Source organism: Lupinus angustifolius, chromosome LG18, assembly GCF_001865875.1.
Source record: "Lupinus angustifolius cultivar Tanjil chromosome LG18, LupAngTanjil_v1.0, whole genome shotgun sequence".
Lineage (NCBI taxonomy): Eukaryota > Viridiplantae > Streptophyta > Magnoliopsida > Fabales > Fabaceae > Lupinus > Lupinus angustifolius.
This window is the reverse complement of record NC_032026.1, coordinates 240,437-256,551: the sequence shown is the minus strand read 5'-3', so window position 1 is coordinate 256,551 and position 16,115 is coordinate 240,437. Positions and strand designations below refer to the sequence as shown.

At 35.1% G+C, this 16,115-nt stretch overlaps 2 protein-coding genes and 1 non-coding gene across 8 annotated transcripts; all 3 read right to left on the bottom strand.

The window, feature by feature from the left end:
* On the bottom strand, positions 255 to 8,259 carry LOC109332624. 4 transcript variants are annotated; one of them, XM_019567627.1, is made up of 12 exons: positions 7,993 to 8,259; positions 7,847 to 7,889; positions 6,772 to 7,203; positions 4,533 to 4,849; positions 4,193 to 4,384; positions 3,933 to 4,121; positions 3,566 to 3,631; positions 3,414 to 3,480; positions 2,231 to 3,332; positions 2,095 to 2,151; positions 808 to 882; positions 281 to 642 (listed from the first exon to the last, which is right to left on the bottom strand). In XM_019567627.1, the coding sequence occupies exons 1-12, from the start codon at positions 8,227 to 8,229 to the stop codon at positions 597 to 599; spliced, it is 2,823 nt and encodes a 940-aa protein (XP_019423172.1). In that variant the 5' UTR covers positions 8,230 to 8,259; the 3' UTR covers positions 281 to 596. The 4 variants fall into 4 exon arrangements, with proteins under 4 accessions (XP_019423173.1, XP_019423172.1, XP_019423170.1 ...); XM_019567628.1 differs by having other exon boundaries at positions 255 to 882; positions 4,193 to 4,387; XM_019567625.1 differs by lacking the exons at positions 281 to 642; positions 808 to 882 and having other exon boundaries at positions 892 to 2,151; positions 4,193 to 4,387.
* Positions 9,585 to 12,262, bottom strand: LOC109332626 (lysine-rich arabinogalactan protein 19-like). Of its 3 annotated transcripts, XM_019567631.1 has the most exons (3): positions 11,491 to 12,262; positions 10,416 to 11,456; positions 9,585 to 9,810 (listed from the first exon to the last, which is right to left on the bottom strand). In XM_019567631.1, exons 1-3 carry the CDS (start codon positions 11,545 to 11,547, stop codon positions 9,724 to 9,726), a joined length of 1,185 nt encoding a protein of 394 aa, XP_019423176.1. In that variant the 5' UTR covers positions 11,548 to 12,262; the 3' UTR covers positions 9,585 to 9,723. The 3 variants fall into 3 exon arrangements, with proteins under 3 accessions (XP_019423176.1, XP_019423174.1, XP_019423175.1); XM_019567629.1 differs by having other exon boundaries at positions 10,416 to 12,261; XM_019567630.1 differs by having other exon boundaries at positions 10,419 to 12,261.
* Positions 14,242 to 14,313, bottom strand: TRNAD-GUC. The gene has a single exon. It is a non-coding gene; the product is annotated as a tRNA-Asp (tRNA).

The following is a 16,115-nucleotide window of genomic DNA, read 5'->3' as shown; positions in this document are numbered from 1 at the left end:
TATTGACTCTTCAATAAAAAATACAAATAAATAATAGATGATGTATTACCTATATATAAATCTTTACACCAGGAGTGCATAGATATTACACTCATAAACAAAATGAGACGAAGTATTTTACAATATCAATGTAGAATCTATCATTCATATATTAAAAAGAATTCATATGTGATAATAGTGCTAAAAACTTAACACCATCTTTGCATACTAACAAGCAAAGAGAAAGGAAAAACAGACAGAAAATCAATCTAATATGAATAATTGATCTAGATCATTCTGCTGACAGATTCATCAAAATTTTGGATTGCATTCTACATCCATTGAATGCCAGTAGGAATTAGAACATTGATCCGATTAAATACATGCCAGAATTCTAGGTATGAAAGTCATGGATTCTTTTTTACATCACAACACATCCAAATCAAGCACCATTTTATGCTATCCCTGTAGCAGTAGCAAACCAGGAAATTAACTGTATCATTATATTGAACCTATAAAAATGGGAAAAGGGAAGCAGCCATATCATCTAGAGTCCTTGTTGGGAAGTGTGATTCGCGCATACACCCTCCAGTGACAACCATTTCTGTCCTTGTCGTTCATCTTTGCCGCCGAGCAGGTGATCGGGATCTTGACCTCCTCCTTCTGCATAAAAAGCAAACAAAGTGAATATAAAAAAAAAGAAACAGCAGTGTAAGGTAAACATGGTGAAGCTTGACAAGTTCACCTGAGCAGCTTATTCTTATATGATGATGGAAGTTTGTCACAAAAACATAAATCTAAATCTTGAAAAACTTTAAAGCAACAAACCTGGAAGTATCAAGAGAAGAGTAGGGAGAATGCCTGCGCTGTGAACGCTTGCTATGGGGAGACCGCGAAACTTGTCTAAAAATGAAACCACCGTACTGACTTGGTGAGTTAAAAGCATAAAAAGGTTTATTATACAAAATAATTCAACCTGGTAGAGTCAGAACTTCATTGGAAAAAGTATATTACCATATAACTTTTCTATTTCTGATTATCAGTTAGAAGACTAAGTAAAAGATTTACCAGATCTACAAATCCGATGATGATAACCTTCACTATATTCAGGGGACATAAAACCTTAACAATTATGGGCAAACAAGTGCCACACGATTGATCACAAAACTGCAAGTTTCTTGCTTTTTCTAATGTCTTATCAGAGATTATACATAGGAAATTGAAAGAATGCATGAAGAGTAGACTAATGCATGAAAATGTAAACTATTAATGCATAAGAACTTGTACAGTAATAACAAATTCCACTGAACAGATATAGCCAATATGACAGCAACAAAAGAAAGGCTAAATGAATAAATATGTGATGAGTAGCTTCAGAACCTCGTTGAACTGCCTAAAAAAAATTAGCCTCAACATGTGTTACAGAAATAAATAAGTCATCTGTCATATGGTGTAAAACAAATTCATAAAATTGATTCTTCAATTTCACAACTGTTGGAGCAGTAATCTCCTAAGTTGCACACTTGCACTCAATGCAACGTTAATCTCATAAATAATGGAAGCTTGCACAGAAGGGACATACTGATAATAGATACAAGTATGCATGAAAACACTACCTAAACAAACACACACATATTTGCTAAATTGGCAAATATTTTAATTAATATCTGAGCCAAGGCTATTTGCTAAATCAAGATTCCATTACAAGCCAAAGGGGGAAAATAACTGATTTAAGACTACACTGTCAAAAGTATAAAGGGTGACCAAGTACACTAGGCTCCGATTCAGTAGGGTTTGGGGAGGGTAAATATATACACAGCCTTACCCCCACAAGTGGAGAGGTTGTTTCTAGGATTTGAACCTTAGACCTCTAGGTCACAAGGCAATAACATTACTATTGTGTCAAGGCTCACACTACACTATCAGTATCCGTAAAAATGAACTAAGTGATAACTAAAATGATTTTAACTGCAATTTATAACTGAGCTGGAAGAAAGATATTGCATAGCCTTCAAGCACAAACAGCCCATCTCAATATTGGCAGGATGCTCTAAAACATGCAAACATTGATATTGCAAATCTGAACAAAATAAGAAACCTCTTAATAGATAATACCTTCTTTTAGACCTGACAGGAGATGGTGATAAGTCACGTTTTCTTGAGTGGAGCTTCCTGCAGTACAAAAAAATTGAATTAGACACTTATATATAACAACCAGCCAAATTAAGGTTTAATGGAATCTGTTCTAAACCTTTTTGAGCCATCTGAGCCTTCACCACTTGAATCACTGGCATAATTAACTGCACGATCCTTGCGCGTTCTACCTCGACTGCTTACTGAAGATGAACGTCTTCTTTTGTGCCTGTCAGGGTTACTTCCATCTTTTTGCCTTGACTTATGTTCCCCTTTATCCTTTCTAGGTTCCTTTTTCCGGCTATTATCTTCAATGACACTGTCTCTATTGGGTTTTACTGCTTCCTTCTTGTCATCCTTGACATCAGCATGGAAAGATCTTTTCCTTGACTCTGACTCCTTCACTTTCTCCCCATGCCTTAAACTGTGCTCCTTTACTCTTTCTTTTGCTTCACTGATGGAATCTGATTTTTCCTTTTTCTGATGTCTTTCATCCTTTCTTCTATGATTTTCATTACCTTTTTCATCTGTCCTAGTCTGACTGCTTTGTATCTCCTTAACGAAATCCTTCTCAGAATAGCTCCTGTCATGTCGATCATGTTTTTCTGATATTATTTTGCCTTCCCTACCTGGATGATTATCTGTTGCTTTTTCCAAACCAACATTCTTACCAGACAGTTCAGATTTTTGAATCCCTGAAGCATCTTTAGTACTAAACCCATTAAACCTGTCATTACTTCTTTCAAAGGTATGAAGGTCACTATCCTTACTATCTTTAGAAACCACCTTGGAAGAATGTGAATGATCTGATTCTATGGTCACCTTATCAGCATCCAACTGATCAATAGCGCCACCATTGCTCCTATTTGGTTGTGATAATGAGCTAGTTTTGACAACACTGTTTACCAAATTAGTCTGACTTCTAGAGTGCTCTTCAAGTTCTAAACTGCTATTAATCCCTGAATGATAAGCAACATCTTTTAAAGGATCTGGCTCGCTGGAGCTCTTAATCTCATCATCTCCATCATCAGCATCAGAACCATAATTTCCAAGACCTAAAACATCCCCGGGAGAGCTGGAATTAGATTTCTCACCCGCACTATCATTCTCTAACTCCTTTGCTTTGACTGGAACCAGAACCTTCGCAGATGCCTTAGGAACTGGACCTGATGGTGGAGATGCTGATGACTTATGGTCTGAAGTGGCAGCACTGTGACCCACTGCAAAAATACAAATTGTTAGAAGCTTCGATAATTAATGCCCAGAAAGTTAGCATATAATAAGATGCATCAGACAACTACCTTCAGCAGTAAGATCGTCTTCACTAAGAACTTTTGTTGCAATTTCATCAAACAATTCATCAGTAACCTAAGAAGAAAAAAAGTACTTAGAATTACAGCAGACTACTTGTTTTCAGCTACAGACAGAACAATGTGTTTTAATCAAAGCTAACCTTCAAAAGAACTTCAGTCAGAACTCTCTTTATTTCCTGGTTGATTGCAGCAGTTCTAACAAGATCCTACATATCGAATATGTCATATCAAATCCATGCGAATAAAGAACATTCAAATAAAAAGAGTAGTGACCCAATGCACGATGCTCCCACTTAGTGGAGTATGGGGAGGGTAGATGTACGCTGCCTTACCCTCGCAAGTCAAGAGGCTGTTTCTAGGATTTGAACCCGTAACCTCATAGTCACTAAGCAACAACCTTACCGTTGTGTCAAGCTCACTCTCTAATAAAGAACATTCAAATAACAAAATAAAATATATAAAAGGACTACTTTTACAAAAGGAAACTGTAATGGTGAAGAATGAAACCTCATCATCATCCTCATCCTCAGCTGATCTAGAAGAATCAATGCTTTTACTACCAGCCTCATCAGCCTTCACATATGACTTATCAATGTCATCATCCATATATGTTGTTTCCTCTTTCAGATGACCTACAGAAGGAGCAGCAATGACTGTTTTCTTTATTTCCTCTCTAAGCCAGTTAGGGACCGAGGCCTGAAAAATAACAGCAGAATGAGATTTGATGATATATATCTACCATGTGTTAACCTTCTCAATGTAGTTACCTTCTTAGGGCGTTCAGAAATACCAGAAACCCCATATGCATCAGCAGAGAAAGCTACAGTAGGATGAGTTGTAGCTCCAGTGTTAATGGTAAAAGGTGCACCACTTGGTGGAACTGTTGGAGGTAGGCCAGATCCAGGAAATCTTCCAAAATGTGGTGCCACGTGACCAGGACTAGTGATAGAAGGGTCATGCTGCTAAATGAACCAAGTATCAGATGCACTAATTATATATATGCATATTTGTGTGTCAGTGTGTGTCTATTTATGCACATGCATAACTGCATGCATGCCTGTCCATATGTATGTGTATGAATAGAAAATAAAGTGACAAATTTAAGACCTGTGGTCCAGAGGCAAGAGTTGGAGGTATTGGTGGATAACCAATACCAGGTGGCACTGGAGCAGCCCAGTTATTCATAGGAGTGCCCGAATCATGAAGACTATAAATTGATTGCATTTGCAGGTCACTATCACGACTAAACCTAGGTGCAAAATCTAAAGGTTGATCGGTAAGACTGATAGCAGGGTCCAATGAATGGCTGCCAATTGCAAAGGGTGGTTGCATTGATGATTGCACATGCCGTTGTTCATGAGATGAGGAACTTGACAAAGGCAACAATGTGTATGATTGTTGAATCTGATCAGCAGCCTCTTTACCTGTAAGTCAATATTCAGAGTGAATGTGGGAAAATAAATAAAATTCTAACTGTAGCCTCAGAGGCCTAGAAGCCTACTTTTCAAGGGCATGCATATATTCATCAAAGCTGCAACTAATACCAGTGCTCCAACTCGTATGTATAGGGAAAAAACATTAAAGTAAAAGAACCAGACTTGCCTATTTAACATAAGGGACACAAATAAACCAGCATAAGGCCGGTGGGAAAAGGGTTTATGTTTTCCCTAAACAGGTACTCAGCATATGTGCGAACAAGAGGTCATTCTTGTAAGTAAGCAACTCAGAACCACTATAAGTTAGTACTAGCAAGTAGCAACAATGTCCAAGAAAAGAAAATATATCAAACATAAAACAACTAGATTGGCACCCATCACAAATAATTTGTTTCAGTTAGCTACGTAATGAAATACGATGAAGTAATTAAAAGGTAATGCTCTATCATCACTGAGCATGGGTACTTCATTGGGACCTTTGATTCAACATATAAATATCCTTATTAATGTTAGGCACATGCACAGTGGTTATCAATATGTAACCATTCCTCAATTTGGGCCACTCAGGCTTCAGCTCAAGTGGCTTCACAGAGAAACAACTATAATTTTCTTGAAAAGGTAGGATTCAAGCAGCTTCACAAATGGTTTACTATATTTTTAAACAAAAAAGCAAACTTTGGCTAAAGAAGATGGCTTCCTGAAAATATGGGTAGGTGTGGGTAGGATCAAAATCAGAGAGGTATAAGAAGATGGCTTCCTGAAAATAGCTCAGAACAGTAGTGATCAAGGTGTGGTGTGGGGGTGAATGGATGCTCCACCGATGACAAGCCTCAGATGGTACAACAGTCTGGCACTAGTAGTGAGGATGGTGGGGTTGATGTTAGGTGAAACACACCTCAGGTCTGCACATCTGAGATCGACAGTAGCAGAGGGGAGAGAAACCAAAGGGGTGGCGAAAACATTAGGCTTTCTGCCGCAAGGTTCTACTATCTTACAATTGTTATGAATAGTAATAATTAATGTTGAGGAAAAATTATGGAAAATCCAAATAGTAAATGTTCATTGAGATGGAAATAAATAAATTATACTACCTACTTATAAACATACTTTTATAATTTCATTATGAAAATGGAAAGCAACCTGGTGTTATAAAGCTTCCACTATGCATTGGTCCAGGGGATAATAGTGGGTCTATACTCTATAATAGGAAGTCTTACCTTGCATTTGCAAGAGGCTAATTCCATGACATGAACTGATGTCCTTCAAGTCATTTGGCAACAACTCCAACAGTTGCACTAAGGCTCCCCTTCGATTCATGAATCTTACAATTCACAATATGTTCCAACCAAGTTATTTTGAAGACTTAATTAGATTTTTTTAAATTTGCCTTCTTTGTTGAAGGAAAAGAAGAGCCCTATTTAGTGTTTCTTTTATTATTAGTTTTCCCTTTTGTTGTGATGTTACGTAGAAAGAATTCCCTATGAGAGTTTTGGGCGGATGTGGTGATCTCTTGTTTTGTTTTCCCCTTGCTTTGTGTTACTTTTGTGGTTTCCTATGGATGATTTTACTTTTTATTTTGATTCAGCTTTGCGGTGTCTTGAATAATATTTTGTTTCAGCTTTGCGGTGTCTTGAATAATATTTTGTTTCTTTCTATGAATAAAAATCTATAAAATCATACAAGTTCTCTACAACACAAGAATTGTGATAGCCTGATAACTTATCTTGTTCAAGGAGATAGCATGACAACGTGAAAGGGTCGAAAGGACCCGAAGTTTTACCATGTTCATATCACAAATACTTGAGTACAGGGAAATTTGCAAATATTGATTTATGAGCCATTTCTAGTTTACCACACAGTACTTGAGCAAAGCTTCACTTGCAATTTCAAAGTACTAAATAAATCATTACCTGCAACAGAACTATAACTAGAAGGTACCTCCTGCTGGTGAACTGATGAATTTGTTGGTAGGTTTCCTTGTCCAAATGAAGCATTTGGACCTCCAATGTTGGTCCCATCTCTAGCACTGTATGAATGTCCATCCGAATTATAAGATGTCTCCAAACCGACAGGTGCAGCCTCCTGTGAATGTCCTGAAAACCGATGTGCAGATGCATCCACGTAGGAAAATTGTTGATAGCTTGATGGTGGATGGGACTGGTTTTGAACCTCAGCATAATGTGAGTCTACAGGTTGCTGATACTGATCATGATAATAGCTTTGCTCTTGCAATCTTCCAGCAGGTGAAAAATGTGATTGTGGATGCTGGCTTTCCATTGCAGTCTTAGCATCAGCCCATGCTCTGGCCTTAGCAGCCCAATCTTCTTCATTCTTTTGAGCTACCGTCGTATCAAAAATGACAAAACTCACTCTGTTAAAAAGGATGCATGAAAATTGGGGGAGGGGGGAGGAAAAGAAAGGCACATACATTTCGAAGAAGCCAAATAAAATAGTATGCAGAAGCACACATGAGGGAACACAAAACAAATACATTAAATTGTTATCATTCCATTGGCTGCATATCAAGCCAGATATTATAATCACCCATTACAAACAACAGCCGAAAACAAGCATATAAGTTTGATCATAACATCTCATACGTATGCACACATATATCTGTCTAGGTCAATATTCAGTTCAGTGTTTTAAACTTTACCGCATTGGCGGAAAATTGTAGGAAACGCGGCCGCCATGCCATTGCGGAGCCTCCCGAAATTGCAATATTACAATTGCGGAGTGCAATTTACAACACTTCAGTGCCATGTAAGAACTCAAACAGTCAGGGTAATGCCCATGAATACAAACGAATAAAACATAGGTAGAATCAATTTTTTCCCGAAGAGTTAAAACAATGTAATTGGTCCAGGTAAACTGGGCATAAATCAACTATAACAACAACAAATTGATACAATATGAATAACCCTTACTTGGAGATTAAGTGTTAATAAACAGAATGAAAATAAAACTTGTAAAATAAGAAGTAACCTGGATAGGGTTGGTTTGGAGGCCAAGCTTGGTTGGTCCATTCCTAGAAAATGAAAAAGCAAATATAATATTATGAATGAATAAAACAAATAAGAAGTAATTGAAGAAACCCTAGTTAACCAAAAAGGTAAAGAAGATTGCGAAACCTGAGGATAAGGGTGTGTGATGTGGTTGTGATGGTATGGATAAGGATTAGGTGGAGGTGGAGGTGGAGGTGGAGGCCAGTGAGTGTGATGATATTGAAATTGTTGTTGTGTGGAGAATGAAGGAGGGTGAAAGTAGTGTTGATTATAGGGATCCGCCGTGTGAGGAGGTGGTTGTGACGGTGGTTGTGGTGGTCGAATGTAGTTGTGAGGAGGAGGAGGTTGTTGGAATGAATCCATCGAATCGAAAGAGAGGAAATTGCAGAGTCAGAGATTAGGGATGCATTAGTCTTAAATACAATTTTGTGTTTTGGTTTTTCTCATATTCTACTCTTTTTTCTTTCTTTACATTTATTTAATTTAATGTTTCACATCATTGTTATTTACATTGTCGGCAAATCATCCACCATCGATTTGTCAACCACCGTTGAATCTCGAAACAAAAGTAAAAACAAATTAATGGTGGATAATATGCTGACTATCAGTGCACAGATTTTAATCTCTAATATATATCACTTACCAACAAGATATTGATCAGGCCCACTAATTTTCGGAATGAATAAATTGTTTAAGATTAGATTTCTGATATTTATATTTGTTGGAAGGGGTAGTTATACTCCCGATTTTGATGTGTATGATACAGTTTAACCAATATTTTCTAATTTTGACTTATTTAATCGTTGATTTGATATAATTGTCGTATTGTATAGGTATAGGGACTAGTATATCTTTGTATTAGTTTAACCAAATGTACAATATTTATAACTAAGCTTTAGATTATTTTAAAGAAAAAATCAATTTGCAATATTATATATATGAAGAACATAGACAATGGAATTGTGTTGTGTTCTATGGAGAAAACTAGTTGAAGTAAGGCTCAACGAATGAAAGGAGTTTTCAATATTTCTCATATCAATTCTCTTTCAAAATATTTAAAAATTATATTATTTGCATCTAAATAAAACACACTTATTTTTTTTTAGTCATTTTTAAAATTCAATAGTTTCAGAATTAATTGTATCAGATAGTTCTACTTTAATAAGTTACTTATACAACTATAGCTTCTAGTTATTTTTGTACTCACAAACTATAAGGTGACAACTACAAGTCAGTTTTGCCTGAAAATATCTAAAATTGATTGAAAAAACAAATGAAAAATGTAAATTTAAATAAAGATAAAAGGAACCCAATGTGAGTCGATTTTTTGAGCAAAATGAACATGATTTTTAAGTATTTATTTTTCATTCATTTATCTGCAAAACTCAATTCGTAAATAGATTCTTAGTAAAAAAAATAATTGATCAACTCATGACACATTATACTTCGATTTATCGAGCCTAAACATAATCCATACAATTGCTCTTTAATTCCTCCATTCAATTCAACATTTACAAATTCTTTTCTTCATGAAATAGCCACATTTGTATTAACCACACTTATTCTATTACAAAAATTAAAAATCATTCCATTCATCTTTAAGAATATATGACATTGGCAGAAAATAAATTAACATGGAGTATAGCCATTTTTTTTCAATAATTGAAAAATTCATATATTCATTAATATTTTGGAACAAACATCACAAAAGAAAGAAATAAGAAATAAATAAGTTATAGACTTATAGATACAATCTTTTGATTATTCATGTTCATCAATATGAAAGATTTTATATTTCTGAAACCAAATAGTTGCATAGAGATCTCCATTATCACCATATATTGGAACTTGGAAGTGTCATATGAAAGATAACAAAATGGCAATAGCAAGTCCTATCATTGCCCTTATATTTCTCCCTTGCTCATTGTATAGTTCTGCACCATTCTGTGAAACAGAAAAACATTATGATCAAGTGATAATAGTGTGATATGATAAGTATACAACGATTTTTCAATGAATATGGTTTATGATAGAGCATTATGACATCGTTCGTTCGATTGATATAGTCGGCCCTACCTAGTTGGATAAAGACAGAAAAGTTATGTGGATAGTGTAGTTGACTACACTATCACATGTTTGGTATATGTTTCAAAATATTTACGGAAGTGATGTAGTTTTTAGGGAACTCGTAGATGAGATCCACGAGTTTGGGGAAGTCGTGGACCAAGAGTCACTAGGCTATAAAGTATTTTTTTTTATTAATATACAATGAAAATCGTGTTTAGGTTACACGACTTCTAAAAAAAGTGAAAATCGTGGATGGGAAACACGACTTCCATGGAGGAGAGAATGTGTCAGGGAATTCGCATTCCTGGTCCACGAGTTCTCTAAAAACTACACTATTTCCGTAAATATTTTGAAACATATACCAAACATGTGATAGTATAGTTTGACTACACTATCTACGTAATTTTTCCGGATAAAGACTCTCAAAGGTTTATGTATATAATACAATTGTAATTTGATGTTTAAATGATGAAAGACATTACCACATTGAGACTTGGTGCTGGTGCTGGTGACTCTTGTGAATCTGTTGTAGTTGTAGCATCATCAGTTAGTGGTGCTGGTGGACTCCTCCTAATAATTGTTGTTGGTGCTGGAGCTAGAGATAGTGCATGATGTCTCTTGTGTTTGTGTTTGTGTCTTCTTTTCTTGTGCTTGTGGGGTGGTGGCTCTGGCTCATCATCTTCAGGTGATGGTGCTGGTGTGTCTAATATAGGGGCTGGTGCAGGTGTTGGTGAGTTACTTAATGGTGAAGGAACAGGTGATGCTTTTGGTGATTTCTTTTTGTGTGTAGGAGCTGGTGCTGGTGTTTCTTTGGCAGGTGTTGGTGATACATTTGATGGCGACAATGATGGTGATAATAACGGCGATAAAACAGGTGGTGGGGAAGTAGGTGCTTTTTTTGGTGGATGAGGTGGTGGAATTTTAGGAGAGGGTGCTTTTTTTGGTGGCTGTGGTGGTGGAATTTTAGGAGAAGGTGCTTTTTTTGGTGGCTGTGGTGGTGGTGGAATTTTAGGAGATGGTGCTTTTTTTGGTGGCTGTGGTGGTGGTATTTTAGGAGATGGTGCTTTTGTTGGTGGCTGTGGTGGTGGAAATTTAGGATATGGTGCTTTAGGGCTTAAAGTTGGTGTAACCTTGGGAAATGGTAATTTAACAGGAGCAAGTACTGGAGATGCAATTTTAGGAAGGGGTGATTTCACAGGAGCATATGTTGGAGATATTGGTTTCACTGTTGCAATAGTAGGTGGCTGGCTGGCCGTTCTCGGCGGTTCGCTAGAAGTGGGAGAGACTGCCACTGCTGGTCTCCACGAGCTAGTCGGGGTTGCAGCCGCAATTGGTGGTTGTTTAGCTATTGACGGGGAAGTTGCGGTTGGCAATTTAGATGGTGCAGCCGTGTTTATGCTCGCTGTCGGTGGTTTCGATGAAGCAGTAGGGGTTGCAGCCACAAAGGGTGGTTGTTTAGCTACTGATGGGGAAATTATGATTGGCAATTTGGATGGTGCACCTAGTGTTGTTGTGGCAGGTAACTTGGAAGGTGCATTTGGGGTTGTAATTGGCAACTTTGATGAAGGTGCACTTGCTTGTGTTTGGGCATTGATTGAGGCTAAAGGGTAGCATAGGCTTGCTAAAGCCAATGCCCAAAACAATGCAGCCATTGTAGTAGGACTTGATTTGCTAGCTAGAGTTAAGCTTCATATTTATGGTCTATGTAATATGAATTATGATCACATTAGAAGGTTGAGATGTAATGTATAGATGTAGATGATATGGTGCAAGAGGAAATGTACCCTTCTGGTGATTGACAGGAGCAATCTGCTGTCCTACAAATTGTATTATAGTCTATGGTCGGTTGGAAAAATATTTTGAAGTTAAAAAATTAATAATTAATCATTTTCCTGACCAATAACATCTTATGGTACTTGCAGTTACACACTTTGTGGGACAACAGATGTGTACTCGTGATTGACATTAGATATGAACTTGTAATATGCATGAAATTGCCTCAGAATTTTTTCTCTTTGGACATGTTTATGAGAACAATTTTTTACCTATTATATCTACATATGAGCTATATGCTGATTTGAGGTAATGATGTTCTGTTAATATCTGATCATACAACATACCATTGGGATTGAGATGTTTTATCTTTCCTTGCAGGTTATCTCAAAAGTAATCCCCAACTTTACACCATAAAATGACAAGAAACATGATCAACTAGGATAAATTCATTACATTCTTGTGACATACAGAAGTATCAGTTGCCTATAAGTTCCAGCAGCCAACAAAACATGTTGGAACTGAATTCATGAACTCTTCAACTTCATCTATAAATCACATACAAGCATAGCAATGTTATATCTTTCAACTATATCCTCCTACTAATCTTCCTATCTACAGGAAAGTGACATATGTTACTTGTAAACTAATCATTAAAGTAACATCTTATGACATATGTCACTTTTTGATAGGTAAAAAGATTTAATAGGAAGATATATCAGTTTCCGATCACATACACTTCAAAATAGCACATAAACATACCAGACACTATAACACACTTTTTGGTACAAAATAACAAGAGCAGCAAAGGTCTTCCTACCTAGGATGGATACTTTCAGTACATTTTCCATTTTTATTTCTTGAATTTTATACCAATATATAAAAAAAGTATTAAAATAATAAATAAATAAATAAATGACAACATTTTATTATCTGTGCAATGACCCATGCTAACTTTTAAAAGATTACTTCTTTCTTTTAAATTAAGATTTATTTATATATTGTTTATTTTGATACTGTTGTATATATTATTCAACCACTTAATCTAATTTAAGCTTTGGTTGTTGTTGGTCATGTCATGTTCTATCACTTTTAAGTCCCTATGAGGTTGTGTTCATATGTGTGTATATACATGTATTTTAAGTTGTAATCCCTTTCTTAAAAACTTCATTAACATGACCTGAAAATTGCATGGATCATTCTCTTAAAAGTTTGACAGATATCACCATCAAAATTCCTCAAGTAATACTGAACAATGAAAATATTCAAATTTCAAACCCATGCATTTCTCATTTCCAAGAGAGAAACAGGAGTACAAATCCAACAAATATTATAGTACAACAATACTTGAACATGGTACAAAAATAACATCTTAAATTTTCTGTGGATTCTTAAGCATGAGAAAACATATTCATCAAAGAAAAATGCACACATGGTTTTAACAAGTAATGAAAATAAGATGAGATGTAGGAATATATTCCAAACTCCAAGCACATTGATAACAACACAAGAAGCCTGACTAATTCCAAAGAACATTTATTTTGAGCATTATTGTAACAACCCCATGAAGTCTAATAAATCAAGCTAAAGGGGAATAGTAATGCTCATACTTCAAAACCTTAAAAAATGAATCTTTTCATGTCCACCAATCCATTACCTTAAAAAAATGAATCTTTGCACTCAATGAATTACAAGAGAAAATTAACTAATAATGAAGAGTTATATGAGATGTAGGAATATATTCCAAACTCCAAGCACATTTAAAACAGCACAAGAAGCCTGACTAATTCCATTGAATCTTTATTTTTAGCATTATGAGTAACAAACCCCTCAAGTCTAATGAATACACTACAGGGGAATAGTAATGCTCACATTTCAAAAACATGAATCAAAATTGAATCTTATAAATCACCCAATACAATAAAATGAACATTGATTCTAAAAACATAACACACAGAAAGAGGGTAAGACTATTAACACTTCAATTTCCATATTCACACTTTTTCTATAGTACAAAAGTTACACAACAAATTTCACAAAATCTTGAATGAACCTACCCATTAGAGTTAGTGGATCTCTGTAACTATTGGGTATGAGCAGATGAATAAAAAAAGTGAATTTATTCCATTGCACATAATATAACTCTATATGCATACCCATATATGAAAATGCAAAAAAAAAGTGAAATTTACTAATGCACAGAAAAAATGTGATATAAATTTCATTCCTTGGGTACATAACATGACAACAATGGATATGAAATAAGTAAAGAAGGGAATGGATATGAAATAAGTAAAGAAGGGAATGGATGGAGAAATTGAATAAGAAGCTTTGAGTGTATGATTCAGCAGCAGAGGCATGGATGCAAGGTTCAACATTGTGGATATATATAGGTGGAGTGTGAGAGTAAACCCTAGGAGGGTAGAATTGGAAAAAAGATTAGTGTGTTGAATGAAACACACAACTAGAAGACAATGAAACGACGACGTATCTTTGAATCCTGGAAATCAAAAATTGGAACAAAAAAGATAAAGACGCCGTTGCCGGGGATCGAACCCGGGTCACCCGCGTGACAGGCGGGAATACTTACCACTATACTACAACGACTTGTTGTTGTTAATCAATCGTAAACCGGATTAGTTCTATAGGAATTTGATTTTTTATGAAAGATTACAAAACTTCCTTTTCGATCTCAAAGCTCCTTTCAACTTTTTAACTTCTTTTATTATATACTTTTAATACATTTTTCTTATAACAAATAATATTATTTATTTGTGATAAGAAATTAGTACTATTTATTATTTTGGTACATTGAAAACAAAAACGACAAAAAAAAAATGAGCTAATATGAAGGTAATAAATCAAAATATAATTGTCATTTTGATGGAACTATGATTGAGACATTGAAAGTACTAAACTAGTACAAACTTGACTTCACTGAGAAATGTGCCTATCACAATAAATATAAATATAATTGGATGAATAGTGTTCAGTACATGCAAAATATGATTTAGTTGAATATGGAATCCATCTATGATAATTTGCATAATTTCAAGACAATCACATTCAAAAATCAAGTTTTTATACTTCAAGTTCCAATATAATTCCAACTTTGATGCATTGTTAGTAATTACGCTAATATATGAGAACCATTTCCGACACTTGTTGAAAACCTCGTCAACCAACCCATGATGTCGATGTCATTAACATTCATATTTAGTTATCTTTTTTTCAAGAATTTCATTGCACCTGTAACAACTGTTCATTTGTGATCCCACATAGCCACTCAAAGTAGACTTGGTGAACACTATGTGTCACATAAGTGATATCCCAAGTATATTGCCTAGATTGGAATTGTTTCTCCACCTCCATATCCACTAAACCATTACCATAAATATTACTTTGTGACAATGTCTATAGTTCTCCAACAACTAGTCTTGAAAAGTTTGAGTCACCTAAAACGATGGTGCGACCAAACCTAATCTCTGCCATAACATTGAAGATTCATTACTGTCCCCATATATATGCTTAAGATCCTCAACTCCTACATGGCATCTCTTACAAAATGGATTCGTTGTCTTATTCCTTTTAAAATGAATCTCGTTGGAGGGTAATGAATATATGTTCCTCTTACATATGTCACATATATGATTATCGTCCTCCACACCATTTTTGAACCACCAATATCCTAACTTTGTGACATATATTCCTCTTGCATAGTCATCACAAGTCCACCCACCCTCCTCATATTGAGAACTCGGAAAATGTATATTAGAGATTAAATCATTCACTTCAGATAGAATCATAATATAAATAATATTAAAATTTCATCATCCTCATACATTATCAGTGCATACATTTTTTCTTTATATATGTTAGCGTGTCGATCGGCACTCTGTACCTTTCGATCCACATTCTTTTTTTCTTTCTTTCTTTCTGACTTCTATAAAATTTTCAACTTGTACTACTAATGATTAATGTGTCATTGGATGTTTTTTCATGTCACTCAAAGTTGTTATTCTTGAAGTGATGAAAAGAGAAAATAAAAGTAGGAGAATATGTGAAATAATAATAATACGATGGAAAAGAATAAAAGAACATGTGCAAGTTTCTTGTAGTTATTATTGGGATGCTACAAATCGATAAAATTATAATATGGAAATTATGTCGTGATAGGTTACTAAATGGAATTGAATGAAATTATATATATTCAATTACCTAAATGTCATTTAAGCATATTTTACATTTATATAATAGTAAGGGCAAAATTGAAAAATAGAAATTATGTATGTTTAAGTACCTAAACATCTCTTGGACATATTTTACCTTCATATATATGTCTAAAGAACGATCCGTAAGTTGTTCTTCCCATATTTATGATGGACAAGACATGAATTTCATGCCTTATT

What these genes read in the sequence shown, in the direction of transcription:
- LOC109332624 (XM_019567625.1), bottom strand. Translation starts at nt 8,229, where the DNA reads ATGGATTCATTCCAACAACCTCCTCCTCCTCACAACTACATTCGACCA. An exon ending in CTCTTGCCTCTGGACCACAG is followed by an intron (nt 4,388 to 4,532) that starts GTCTTAAATTTG and finishes TGGTTCATTTAG; the next exon opens with CAGCATGACCCTTCTATCAC. An exon ending in TGACTGAAGTTCTTTTGAAG is followed by an intron (nt 3,481 to 3,565) that starts GTTAGCTTTGAT and finishes TTTTCTTCTTAG; the next exon opens with GTTACTGATGAATTGTTTGA.
- LOC109332626 (XM_019567629.1), bottom strand. Translation starts at nt 11,585, where the DNA reads ATGGCTGCATTGTTTTGGGCATTGGCTTTAGCAAGCCTATGCTACCCT. An exon ending in CAGCACCAAGTCTCAATGTG is followed by an intron (nt 9,811 to 10,415) that starts GTAATGTCTTTC and finishes TCTGTTTCACAG; the next exon opens with AATGGTGCAGAACTATACAA.